At 37.9% G+C, this 14,483-nt stretch overlaps 1 protein-coding gene across 1 annotated transcript in view; it reads left to right on the top strand.

Moving 5' to 3' along the window:
• The window catches only part of Cdh20 (cadherin 20), a 71,937-nt gene that overhangs the window by 15,032 nt on the left and 42,422 nt on the right, over positions 1 to 14,483 (top strand). The window contains exon 5 of the mRNA XM_027948999.2: positions 11,196 to 11,383. Coding sequence (XP_027804800.1) covers positions 11,196 to 11,383 — 188 coding nt within the window. The remainder of the gene's footprint in view (positions 1 to 11,195; positions 11,384 to 14,483) is intronic.

Genomic DNA, 14,483 nt, shown 5'->3' with positions numbered 1-14,483 from the left:
TCACTCACTCATTCAAGAAATATTGTTCCAGATACCATTCTAGATGAGGGATACGGAGGTGTACAAAAGAAACAAAATCTCTACTCTCCTAGAGCTCATTTGAGTAAAATTCTGCAAGTAAGAAACACATAGATATGTGCATGTGTTTTTTATATATGCCTGAAAATTTTGCTTATGTCATTTTATGCTCAAAACCTCCTAAAACAAAGACCTAATCTTTCAAATGTGTTGGAATTTAAATGAAACCCCACAGAATAATTTTTGAGTAAAAGACATAAAGGAAGGATAATTTGATAGCCATGTACAAGATGGAATGGCAAAATCAGAGACTAGAAGTGGAGGAGGGTCATACATTGCTGGTGGGACTACAAATTGGTACAACCACTCCAGAAAGCAGTATGGAGATTCCTCAGAAAACTTGCAATGAAACCACTATTTAACCTAGCTACCCCACTCCTAGTTTTATAGCCAAAGGACTTAAAATCAACATACTATAGTGATACAGCCACATCAATGTTTATGGTGGCTCAATTCACAATAGTAAACTATGAAACCAACCTAGGTGTCCTTCAACAGATTAATGGATAAAGAAAACATGGTATGTATATATACAATGGAATATTACTCGGCCTTAAAGAATGAAATTATGGCATTTGCCGGTAAATGGATGGAACTGGAGAATATTATTCAAAGTGAAATAAGCCAATCCCAAAGAACCAAAGGCTGGATGATTTCCCTGATATGCATATGCTAACTCACAATAAGGGAGATGGGAATAGAGGTATTTTGGATTAGACAGAAGGGAGTGCAGGGAGGAAAGGGGGTAGGAATGACATAGAGTGAATTGGACATTATTACCCTGTGTGCATATGTGATTATACAATCTGTATAACTCTACATCATGTACAACCAGAATGAGAAGTAGTACTCCATTTATATATGACATGTCAAAATGCATTCAACTATCATGTATCTCTAATTAGAACAAATAAAAAACAAGAAGTGGAGGAGTGTGTTACGAGGCTTTCGGAGGGTACAGAGTTGAGCTCATAGGACAGACTATGGAACTAGCAGGAGGCGTGGAGTGGAACAAATATGAAAACACAAACTTCTGCCTTTTGATTTCTTAGCTAAGGGATATGAGGCAGAGGGTGGAGTCAAAAATGAAAACAATGGTTAAAATCTGACAGAAGGATTGTACTGTTGATAGAAATAGAGGATATAAAATGGATCTATCAGCAGGGAAGGAGAGAGACGGATTCAGATTTTGAATATGAAGTGACAGCAGAACAATCAGGCTGAGTGTCCTTCAGAAAGGTGGAAGTATAGAGCGATGACAGTGGATGAAGCCGGGAATGGAGACATGCGTTTGGAAAGTGAATGCCTGAAGGGAGCAAACTGGGGAAGTAAGAGCAGCAGATGCAATTCAGGTGAAAGTCTTAGCCGGGAAATTTTAAAGAATTAAATAAATAAATAAATTGAAAACAGAAAAGAGTCAAGTCTGACTATCAGCTGAATAGCTGTACTGTGAATCAGCCAAATAAGTGAACCTTCAATTTTAGCTATGTAAATTCAGGAAGAGAGCTCAAATATTTACATCCAACTGGAATACACAAAGTTCCCATGAGCATTCATGAAAGAAAAAGGCAGGATACTAGACAAGCATTTCATATATGGTACAGTAAGCAGGCTACTAAGTTGACTGGGCCTGCAGTACAAAACACAGATCATCATGGAACAGACTGTGGGATATCATATGGGGTGGCTTTTTGTTATTTTGCTGATCCTGAATATTCAGTCTTTATAGCTCAGAATGACTCTCTGCACACATTGAACACTGTAGATTCTTGAGAATCCTTGAACTACTTAACTTCTTAAAATTGAAGTTAAACAGGTATCTCTGATAGAAGTACAAAGGACAGAAGAACCAAGTTATTACACACAACACAGCTCAAATGCATATGGATTTGGACATTTTGAGGGATGTAATCTTAAACACGGCAGTTTCACAACAACATAACATAATACAATGCCTACAGGTTTTTGTTGTTTTGTTTTGTTTTGTAATAATTGATCTTATTTTTTTTTAAATACACGACAGTGGAATGCATTACAATTCCTTACTACACATATACACCACAATTTTTCATATCTCTGGTTGTATATAAAGTATGTTGACACCCAATTCGTGTCTTCATACATGTACTTTGGATAATGAAGTCCATCACATTCCACCATCCTTGCTAATCCCCTGCCCCCTCCCTTTCCCTCCCACCCTTCTGCCCTATCTAGAGTTCATCTGTTCCTCCCATGCTCCCCCTCCCTACCTCACTATGAGTCAGCCTCCTTATATCAGAGAAAACATTCGGCATTTGTTTTTTGGGGATTGGCTAACTCCACTTAGCACAATGCCTAGAGTTTTAGTCTAGCCCCTTATTTTGGCTCAAGGTCTCAGAAGTTAGTCCATTGTTAGCCAACTCCATAGCTCTGGGCCCAAGATGAAGAACATCATGGCATAAGGGCATAGCTAAGGAAAGCAGCTCAGCAAATGGCAACCAGGAAGCAGAGGTAGAGCTCCACTTATCAGGGACAAAATATAAACCCCAAAATCACACCCCTGTGACCTACCTCCTGCAGCCAGACCCTACCTGCCCAGTTACCACCTAGTTAATCCATAAAAGTGGATTAACCCACTGATTATAACTCTCACAATAAAACCATTTCACCCTTGAATATTCCTGCACTGTCTCACACATGGGCTTTTGAGTATTCAGTCTTTATAGCTCAGAATGACTCTCTGCACACATTGTACACTGTAGATTCTTTTTTTTTTTTTAACCGGTGAATAGTTTATTTTTTTTTTAATTTTTTATTGTTGGCTGTTCAAAACATTACATAGTTCTTGATACATCATATTTCACAATTTGATTCAAGTGGGTTATGAGCTCCCATTTTTACCCCATATACAGATTGCAGAATCACATCAGTTGCACATCCATTAATTTACATATTGCCATACTAGTGTCTGTTGTATTCTGCTGCCTTTCCTATCCTCTACTATCCCCCCTCCCCTCCCCTCCCCTCCCCTCCCCTCCCCTCTTCTCACTCTGCCCCCTCTACTGACATTCGTTTGTCCCCCTTGTATTATTTTTCCCCTTCCCCTCACTTCCTCTTGTATGTACTTTTGTATAACTCTGAGGGTCTCCTTCCATTTCCATGCATTTTCCCTTCTCTCTCCCTTTCCCTCCCACCTCTCATCCCTGTTTAATGTTAATCTTCTTCTCATGCTCTTCGACCCTACTCTGTTCTTAGTTACTCTCCTTATATCAAAGAAGACATTTGGCATTTGTTTTTTAGGGATTGGCTAGCTTCACTTAGCATAATCTGCTCTAATGCCATCCATTTCCCTGTAAATTCTATGATTTTGTCATTTTTTAATGCAGAGTAATACTCCATTGTGTATAAATGCCACATTTTTTTTATCCATTCATCCATTGAAGGGCATCTAGGTTGGTTCCACAGTCTAGCTATTGTGAATTGTGCTGCTATGAACATCGATGTAGCAGTGTCCCTGTAGCATGCTCTTTTTAGGTCTTTAGGGAATAGACCGAGAAGGGGAATAGCTGGGTCAAATGGTGGCTCCATTCCCAGCTTTCCAAGAAATCTCCATACTGCTTTCCAAATTGGCTGCACCAATTTGCAGTCCCACCAGCAATGTACAAGTGTACCCTTTTCCCCACATCCTCGCCAGCACTTGTTGTTGTTTGACTTCATAATGGCTGCCAATCTAACTGGAGTGAGATGGTATCTTAGGGTGGTTTTGATTTGCATTTCTCTGACTGCTAGAGATGGTGAGCATTTTTTCATGTACTTGTTGATTGATTGTATGTCCTCCTCTGAGAAGTGTCTGTTCAGGTCCTTGGCCCATTTGTTGATTGGGTTGTTTGTTCTCTTATTGTCTAATTTTTTGAGTTCTTTGTATACTCTGGATATTAGGGCTCTATCTGAAGTGTGAGGAGTAAAGATTTGTTCCCAGGATGTAGGCTCTCTATTTACCTCTCTTATTGTATCTTTTGCTGAGAAAAAACTTTTTAGTTTGAGTAAGTCCCATTTGTTGATTCTAGTTATTAACTTTTGTGCTATGGGTGTCCTATTGAGGAATTTGGAGCCCGACCCCACAGTATGTAGATCGTAGCCAACTTTTTCTTCTATCAGACGGCGTGTCTCTGATTTGATATCAAGCTCCTTGATCCATTTTGAATTAACTTTTGTGCATGGCGAGAGAAAGGGATTCAGTTTCATTTTGTTGCATATGGATTTCCAGTTTTCCCAGCACCATTTGTTGAAGATGCTATCCTTCCTCCATTGCATGCTTTTAGCCCCTTTATCAAATATAAGGTAGTTGTAGTTTTGTGGATTGGTTTCTGTGTCCTCTATTCTGTACCATTGGTCCACCCGCCTGTTTTGGTACCAGTACCATGCTGTTTTTGTTACTATTGCTCTGTAGTATAGTTTGAAGTCTGGTATCGCTATACCGCCTGATTCACACTTCCTGCTTAGCATTGTTTTTGCTATTCTGGGTCTTTTATTTTTCCATATGAATTTCATGATTGCTTTCTCTATTTCTACAAGAAATGCCGTTGGGATTTTGATTGGCATTGCATTAAACCTATAGAGAACTTTTGGTAATATCGCCATTTTGATGATGTTAGTTCTGCCTATCCATGAACAGGGTATATTTTTCCATCTTCTAAGATCTTCTTCTATTTCTCTCTTTAGGGTTCTGTAGTTTTCATTGTATAAGTCTTTCACCTCTTTTGTTAGGTTGATTCCCAAGTATTTTATTTTTTTTGAAGATATTGTGAATGGAGTGGTTGTCCTCATTTCCATTTCAGAGGATTTGTCGCTGATATACAGGAATGCCTTTGATTTATGCGTGTTGATTTTATATCCTGCCACTTTGCTGAATTCATTTATTAGCTCTAATAGTTTCTTTGTAGACCCTTTTGGGTCTGCTAGGTATAGAATCATGTCATCTGCAAATAGTGATAATTTAAGTTCTTCTTTTCCTATTTTGATGCCTTTAATTTCTTTCGTCTGTCTAATTGCTCTGGCCAGTGTTTCGAGAACTATGTTGAACAGAAGTGGTGAGAGAGGGCATCCCTGTCTTGTTCCAGATTTTAGAGGGAATGCCTTCAATTTTTCTCCATTCAGAATGATGCTAGCCTGAGGCTTAGCATAGATTGCTTTTACAATATTGAGGTATGTTCCTGTTATCCCTAGTTTTTCTAGAGTTTTGAACATAAAGGGATGCTGTACTTTGTCGAATGCTTTTTCCGCATCTATCGAGATGATCATATGGTTCTTATTTTTAAGTCTATTGATGTGGTGAATAACATTTATTGATTTCCTTATATTGAACCAGCCTTGCATCCCAGGGATGAATCCTACTTGATCATGGTGCACAATTTTTTTGATGTGCCTTTGTATCCGAGTGGCCAGAATTTTATTGAGGATTTTTGCATCCAAGTTCATTAGAGATATTGGTCTGTAGTTTTCTTTCTTTGAAGTGTCTTTGTCTGGTTTAGGTATCAGGGTGATGTTGGCCTCGTAGAATGAATTTGGAAGTTCTCCCTCTTTTTCTATTTCCCGAAGTAGCTTGAAAAGTATTGGTATTAGTTCCTCTTTAAAGGTTTTGTAAAACTCTGCTGTATACCCATCCGGTCCTGGGCTTTTCTTAGTTGGTAGTCTTTTGATGGTTTCTTCTATTTCCTCAATTGATATTGGTCTGTTTAGGTTGTCTATATCCTCCTGACTCAATCTGGGCAGATCATATGACTTAAGAAATTTATCTATGCCTTCACTATCTTCTAATTTATTGGAGTATAAGGATTCAAAATAATTTTTGATTATCTTCTGTATTTCTGAAGTGTCTGTTGTGATATTGCCTCTTTCATCCCGTATGTTAGTGATTTGAGTTCTCTCTCTTCTTCTCTTCGCTAGCATGGCTAAGGGTCTGTCGATTTTGTTTATTTTTTCAAAGAACCAACTTTTAGTTTTGTCAATTTTTTCAATTGTTTCTTTTGTTTCAATTTCATTAATTTCAGCTCTGATTTTAATTATTTCTTGCCTTCTACTTCTTTTGCTGTTGTTTTGCTCTTCTTTTTCTAGGATTTTGAGATGAAGTATGAGATCATTTATTTGTTGGTTTTTTCTTTTTTTAAGGAATGAACTCCAAGCAATGAATTTTCCTCTTAGAACTGCTTTCAATGTGTCCCATAGATTCCGATATGTTGTGTCTGTGTTTTCATTAATCTCTAAGAATTTTTTAATTTCCTCTTTGATGTCTTCTATAACCCATTGATCATTCAGTAACCTATTGTTCATTCTCCAAGTGATGTATTCTTTTTCCTTCCTTCTTTTATCATTGATTTTCAGTTCCATTCCATTATGATCAGATAGGATGCATGGTATTATCTCTACTCCTTTATATTGTCTAAGAGTTTCCCTGTGACATAATATATGATCTATTTTTGAGAAGGATCCATGTGCTGCTGAGAAAAAAGTGTAACTGCTTGATGTTGGGTGGTATATTCTATATATGTCAATTAAGTCTAGGTTATTAATTGTGTTATTGAGTTCTATAGTTTCCTTATTCAACTTTTGTTTGGAAGATCTGTCCAGTGGTGATAGAGGTGTGTTGAAGTCTCCCATGATTATTGTATGGTGGTCTATTAGACTCTTGAACTTGAGAAGAGTTTGTTTGATGAACATAGCTGTACCATTGTTTGGGGCATATATATTTATGATTGTTATGTCTTGTTGGTGTTATGGTTCCCTTGAGCAGTATGTAGTGTCCCTCTTTATCCCTTTTGATTAACTTTGGCTTGAAATCTATTTTATTTGATATGAGTATGGATACTCCTGCTTGTTTCCGAAGTCCATATGAGTGATATGATTTTTCCCAACCTTTCACCTTCAGCCTATGTATGTCTTTTCCTATCAAATACGTCTCCTGTAGGCAGCATATTGTTAGGTCTTGTTTTGTGATCCATTCTACTAGCCTGTGTCTCTTGATTGGTGAGTTTAAGCCATTAACATTTAGGGTTATTATTGAGATATGGGTTGTTGTTCCAGCCATATTTTTTTTTTATGTTACTAAACATGGTTTGTTTTCCTCTTTGATTATTTTCCCCCCTTTAGTGTCCTACCTCCCACTGTTGGTTTTCATTGTTATTTTCCATTTCCTCTTCCTGTAATATTTTGCCAAGGATGTTTTGAAGAGATGGTTTTCTAGCTGCAAATTCTTTTAACTTTTGTTTATCGTGGAAGGTTTTAATTTCATCTTCCATCCTGAAGCTTAATTTCGCTGGAAATACAATTCTTGGTTGGAACCCATTTTCTTTCAGTGTTTGAAATATGTTATTCCAGGATCTTCTAGCTTTCAGAGTCTGTGTTGAAAGATCAGCTGTTATCCTGATTGGCTTACCCCTAAATGTGATCTGCTTCCTTTCTCTTGTAGCTTTTAAAATTCTCTCCTTATTCTGTATGTTGGGCATCTTCATTATAATGTGTCTAGGTGTGGGTCTCTTATGATTTTGCACATTCGGCGTCCTGTAGGCTTCTAGGATTTGGGGTTCTGTCTCATTCTTCAAGTCTGGGAAGTTTTCTCGTATTATTTCATTGAATAGATTGCTCATTCCTTTGGTTTGAAACTCTGTCCCTTCCTGTATCCCAATGACTCTTAAATTTGGTCTCTTGATGTTATCCCATATTTCTTGGATGTTCTGCTCATGGTTTCTTAACAGTCTTGCTGAGCTGTCTATGTTCTTTTCAAGTTGAAATACTTTATCTTCATTGTCTGATGTTCTGTCTTCTAAGTGTTCTACTCTGCTAGTAGTATTCTCAATTGAGTTTTTAAGTTGGCTTATTGCTTCCTGCATTTCTAGGATTTCTGTTTGTTTGTTTTTTATAACCTCTATTTCCCTGTATAGTTGATCTTTTGCTTCTTGGATTTGTTTATGTAATTCATTGTTGAAGTGATCTTTCATTGTCTGATTTTGCTGTCTGATGTCTTCCTTGAGACTCCAGATCATCTGAAGCATGTATATCCTGAATTCTTTATCTGACATTCCATCTGCTGCAGCTATTACCTCTTCTAACGTTGAGTTGACCTGCATTGCTTGTGGTCCTTTCTTTCCTTGTCTCTTCATTCTGTTCGCATTCCTTTCTACTTGGTGAAACTGTTGTGCTATTGAATTTTCCCCCTATATATTTATATTGGTCTTGTATAGTTGCAAAGTCTCCCTCGCAGGCGCGGGCGGCGGCTCTGCCCCTCCTCCAATTGGGGCAATGTGCCTACCACGCCGGGAGGCTGCTGGGCCTGCTCTGCCGGTCGGTAGCAGGTCCGCCGACCTTGCAGGCGCAGGCGGCGGCTCTGTCCCTCTGCGGGCCGCTAGGCTTGTTCTGTCGGTGGTTGCAGTTCTGCCTACTTTGCAGGTGCAGGCCGCGGCTCTGCCCCTCTGCAGGCCTCTGGGGCTGTACTGCCAGTGGGTCGCAGGTCTGCCTACCTTGCAGGCGCGGGGGGGGGGGGCGGCTCTACCCTTCCTCAGGCCACTGGGCCTGTTCTGTCTCTCGGTTGCAGGTCTGGCCTGTTCTGATGGTGGTCACAGTTCCGTCTACCTTGCAGGCGCGGGGGGTGTGGGGCGGCTCTGCCCCTCAGCAGGCCGCTGGGCCTGCTCTGTGCGTGGTCACAGTTCCCTCTACTTTGCCGGCGCAGGGGGAGGGGGCGGCTCAGCCTCTCAGCAGGCCGCTGCTCCTCTTCTGCCGGTGGGTCGCAGGCCCGCCTACCTTTCAGGAGTGATTGGAAGCTCTGTCCCGCCTTGGGCCACTGGGCCTTTTCTGTTGGTGGTCACCGTTCCACCTACCTGGCAGGCGCGGGGGGTGTGGGGCGGCTCTGCCCCTCAGCAGGCCGCTGGGCCTGCTCTGTGCGTGGTCACAGTTCCCTCTACCTTGCCGGTGCAGGGGGAGGGGGCGGCTCTCCACTGTAGATTCTTAAGAATCCTTGAACTACTTAAAAGTGGATTAACCCACTGATTATAACTCTCACAATACAACCATTTCACCCCTGAATATTCCTGCACTGTCTCACACATGGGTTGTATATAAAGTATGTTGACATATCTAAACCATAACAAATTCCTGTATTAGTCAGATTATTCATCTCTGTGACCAAAAGACCTGACAAGAACACCTCTCAAACCAAAATCCTAATGCCATTCTAAAGCATATATTTTGAGTACTCACTATTTCAAATTTCAGTAATAATGGAGAATCTAGGAATAGAGTGGAAGCATGAAATAGGTTTCATGAAAGACAAAAGAGAAACATAAGTAATTTAAATTTGTCTCTAAGTAATTTTCACACATTAACTGCTTCCTCTAAGATGGTCGTTACTTTTGGACTTTTTAAAATTTTTACTTTAACTCATCATTAAATATTTCCCCATCTATTTGCTAAACCTAAGTTCAGACAATCTATTTCAAAAATCTATCTGAATGAATTCTTCTAGATGAACTCTTCTGCCTCATTCTTTTGATTCCTCACTGTAGAAATTCTATTTAGTTTTTTTTTCCACAAATATTACCACAGCTGATTGTGAGCTATGACAAAATGACATGCCTCCTCTTTTACACTTAAAACAAGTTCAGTCCCCTTTCACTGAACAATTTATAATGAAATATCAAGATCTCAAGTTATTTATTTCCAATATAATGCATCACATGTAGAAAGTATATGTATATTTTTAAACACAATATAGCTTTCCTGGTGTGGGAGAATGTTGTAGGCAGATGCTGGTTTGTTTTTCTGAAAAGTTCTTCAATAGCAAAGCATAATCCATCAACAACTTTGGAAGTGAATGGAAAGAGATCATAAAATCCATGTGACTGAAAGCTTAGTACAACAAAGATTTCCTGACTCATTTTTGTAAGAAATTGTATCGTTTCTTCTCCTGTGCAAGGTGGAGTGCTGTGAGCTACCTGGGGTGTCAGCCTCCCCAAATTTTTATGGAAAAAAAAAGCCCTTATGCCCCAGGCTTCCCAGACCTTTTGATGCATAAAAGAGATCACATACATATCAAAACTGTGATTATGATTTTTTGTTAGTCAGTCTATAATTGACAAAATAATGAAGCACATCAAAAATGTTGAGCCCCAAAGAAGGTAAGTTAACAAAAATACAACTTCATAGAGATGAAAAGGAACTAACTTTCATTGTAAATCAGAAATGTCAAGTCAAAAAGCAAAGCATCACCACTTCGAGCTTTTTACATATGTGGGGATATTTTTGATCTGGAACAAGAAGACAGGAAACATCAGGATCTGTCCACGAAGAGGCAGACAGAGGGTCCCAGCTGCAAGAAATGTTGATGAACCCTACAATGGAGCTGGTAGAACTTGCTCTCTGTGGCTGTTCCTCTATAGATCACTGGTCTACATCAGTTCTAGGCAGGTGGTTATAGAGATAGGTACTCAAAACACCAGCTAGGTCATGAAAGAAAATGTGGGCATTTCAAACTAAATAGTCAGCTACTAGGGAGGCTGAGGCAGAAGAATCACAATTTCAAGGCCATCCTTATCAGCACAGCCCGTCTGGAAATAAAAAATAAAAAGGGCTAGAGATGTGGTTCAGTGGTAAAGCATCCCTGGGTTCAATCCTACCAAAAAAGGAAAAGAAAAGAAATGTAAACAGAATAAATATGTACATGTTGTGACATGTGGGTTTTTATTCTGTTTTGTTGTTTTCTTTCTCAAAAGGAATTGACTTTTGGGAAATATTTCCATTCATTGTGGAGTACTAAAAGACTAGGAAGCAGCATACTTCCTACCACTCTGTAGGTAGATTCACTAGAATGAGAAATAATTTTGCTTTTATTCTGTCCTGCTTTCAGGGTTATAGTCAAAAAGTTATTTTGCTTCCTCTTTATTGAATATTCAGTATAGGTTATGGTTATAACTGTTTAGCCTCTGAGGACCTCAGTTTTCATCTGATAAAACTGAAGCTTTAATTTTAAACCAAGAAAAAGATATTTTGCACAGAATGCCTGATAAGATGTGATAATGACAAGGCTTTTCATTTATTTATTTTTTTATTTATTTTGTAGTGACAATGCATGTTCTTGCTTTCCTTCACAGAACATTATCAAATGAGTGTGCTGGAATCAGCTCCAATTAGCTCCACTGTGGGGAGAGTGTTTGCCAAGGACTTGGATGAAGGAATCAATGCAGAGATGAAATACACTATTGTGGATGGAGATGGTGCAGATGCCTTTGACATTAACACAGATCCCAATTTCCAAGTTGGTATCATAACTGTTAAGAAGGTAAGCCAACTCCTTTATCCAAATCACTTCATGGATGCTTTGTATATGAAATGATTTTCAGAGTTTTTGTACTATGGATAAGTATTTTCTGATTTAGAATATTATAACCAACTTTGTTGTTATAAATCTTCTTGTAAAAGCTCTTTCCTATAATTAAAAACAAACAAACAAAAAAATATCCCAGGCATGGTGGTGCTCACCTCTAATCCCAACTACTGGGGAGGCTAAGGTAGAAGAAGTTAGAAACCAACCTGGGCAACATAGAAAAACCTCATCTTACTCCTTGTACCAACATGAAGACACTGACTGTACCATCATTTTACAGAAAGAGTACCAGATTGTGATAAAAATATATTACAAATATGTCATTTCTCCTACTTAGCCAACTTAAAAACTATTGCAGCTTAATTCTCTAATGATGTTAATGACTTAGTCAATATTTGAATCACACACTTTTTTTTACTGCAGTGTACCATAAATAACAAGCAAATTATAATATTATTTCTAAATCAATAAATAACATACAGGGATTTTTTAACTGCCTCTTGAAGATCTATAAATGCAAATTAAACTTGCAAAAGTCTTATCAAACCAGGTGCAGAGGCACATGCCTATAATCCCAGTGACTTGGGAGGCTGAAACAGGAGGATCACAATTTCAAGGTCAGCATGAACAACTTAGCAAGACACTGTCTTAAAGTATAAAAATAAAGGACTAGGGATGTAACTAAGGGGTAAAGGGCCCCTGTGTTCAATTCCCAGTACTGGAAAAAAAAATTAAGTTTTATCAAACATAGCTAGTGAATGTTGTTTTCACTTTAAACTCCTTTGTTTCATGATACGGTACTGTTTTCTGAATATAAACTATTGATTCTTTCTGTGACATAAGGCACATATGGATAAACTCAGTTGGAAGATATGATGTTTTGTAAAAAATTAAGTTTTAATACCCTACAAATAAGTATCTGATGAAATACATTTAAGAGATTCATTGGTTTGATTCTTCCCTATTTTGAATACATTTTTTAAATCCATAACTTATATTATTTATTCAACACATATTACTCACCTACTGTGTACCAGCTATTGTTCCAAACATTCAATGTGGGGAAAAAAATAAAACATTATCCCAGCTACTCAGGAATCTGAGGCAGAAAAATTCCAGGTTCAAGGCCAGAGTGGATGGACAACTTAGATCAATAAGGAGATATAAGATGACTTCAAAAATCTTAAGTAATTGGGATTAACTTCACAGAAAAATGAGATTTAGGCAAAGACTTCAAGTCAGAGTTGGGCAGGTTAACAGTATAGGTACCCTATAAATGACTTTTGGTGAAAAGTGTCCACTGCCACCATGAAGTGTATGGAATGGGCATGGAAGTATTAAAGAAAGTGTTTCAGGCAAAAAGACAGCTAATGAAAAGGCCCTGAAGTGGGTCCATGCCTAGTGTGTTTCAATAACAGCAAGGGGATTTAAAAGGCTGAGTAAAGGGGGAAACTCTCAGGAGACAAGGTCTGAAAAATAACAAAGGGACTAGATTGTTTTTATACTAATTATGAGAACTTCAGTTTTTACTCTGAGTAAAGTGGGAAACAACTGGAGGATTTTAAGATGTGCAACATGACTAGGCTTTTCTGATAATTACTCTGTACGCTGTGTTCAGAGGAGGAAAAAAGGGGGGGGGAGGCAAGGAGAGAAACAAGGGAAACAGTTGAGAGGGTACTACAAAAATCCAGGGAAGAGATGGTAAGTTGTTGTCCTAGAAGGCAGGATTGGAAATGACGGGAAGAGGTTGGTACATTTTGAAAGTAGGGCCAATAAGATTTCTTAAAAGATTGGATGAGGATATTTTTAAAAAGAGTCAACTGAGCAATAAGATTGGAGCTGCCATTAACTGAGATGGAGAAGTCTACAAGTAAAGCAGGTGGCAGGGGTGGAAAGTATTGGGATTTCATCTGAATATTACATCTGCAGTGTCTGCTAGATATTCAAGGAAAGAGGGACAGTGGCTTTGGTTATAGGATTGGGAATCTGGAGAAGAACTGTGGGCTAGGAATATGACTTTGAGAGTCATAAGCATATAGATGGTCAAAGCAAATGAAACAGAATGAGATTCCAAGGGACTGAGTATAGACAGAAAGGGAACAATGAAATGAGCCCTGAGGCACCCAATTCGAAGAAGTCATGAGAAGATCAAGTGCAAGCAAGAAAAAAGAGCAGAGACTAGAAAGGCAGAAGAGAAGTCAAGAAGACAGTGGTGTGAAAGGATCACCAGTAAGAAATGCCCTAGAAAATTAAAGAACACTGAAAATTAACCAGAGACTTTAGGAACATGGAAGTCATTGATGACCCCTACAAAAGCAACAAGAGCATCACTTAAAATGTGGCACAAGTTAACTAACATGTGTTTATAATAACTTTATTCTCTCTTGTCTCTTAGACCTGAATTATCATTGCTTTAAAAGGGAAGAAGGGATGAATTTACATCTTGTTCTCAAATTATTTAAGGTGCAACTACAGCAAAGGAACAGACACATTTAGAAATCTTTATAACCAGCACACAATGACCTTGAAACAGCACAAAATGCTGAGATTAACTTGTTAATTGTCTCATAATCTGGATATAATTAAAATATTGTAATTTCTTATTTTATTCTCATTCTTTGAGAATAAATAACATGCTAGAATTATAAATGACGACTAAAAGTAATACCTATTGGATATATGACACAGAATTAAGAACATTCTACTATGTGGCTTGCCTCAAGTAAATAAAAACATATTGCTCATCATGATTAGTAACTATAAATGCTCAAAGTCTTGAATAATTATTATTTCTTTAATACAAAAATTCTATTCAAAAATTAAGCAATCAAAAAGATAACTTTGGGGATACTCAATATTTAAAATTTATTATATATCTTAACATAATTCTAAATAATAACTTGTTAAATTATCACAATATAACATACATAATATTACAAGTCACTCATTTTTTAAAAATTAATTAATATTAAAATTTGAGGAACCTCAAAATATCTTTTTATCAACTCCCTTACCTGAAAAAAGATTATATCTCAAAAGACAGAATACTATCTTT

This window comes from Marmota flaviventris, chromosome 16, assembly GCF_047511675.1.
Source record: "Marmota flaviventris isolate mMarFla1 chromosome 16, mMarFla1.hap1, whole genome shotgun sequence".
NCBI lineage: Eukaryota > Metazoa > Chordata > Mammalia > Rodentia > Sciuridae > Marmota > Marmota flaviventris.
The sequence above is the reverse complement of the archived record's forward strand: the minus strand, read 5'-3'. Positions and strand labels throughout refer to the sequence as shown.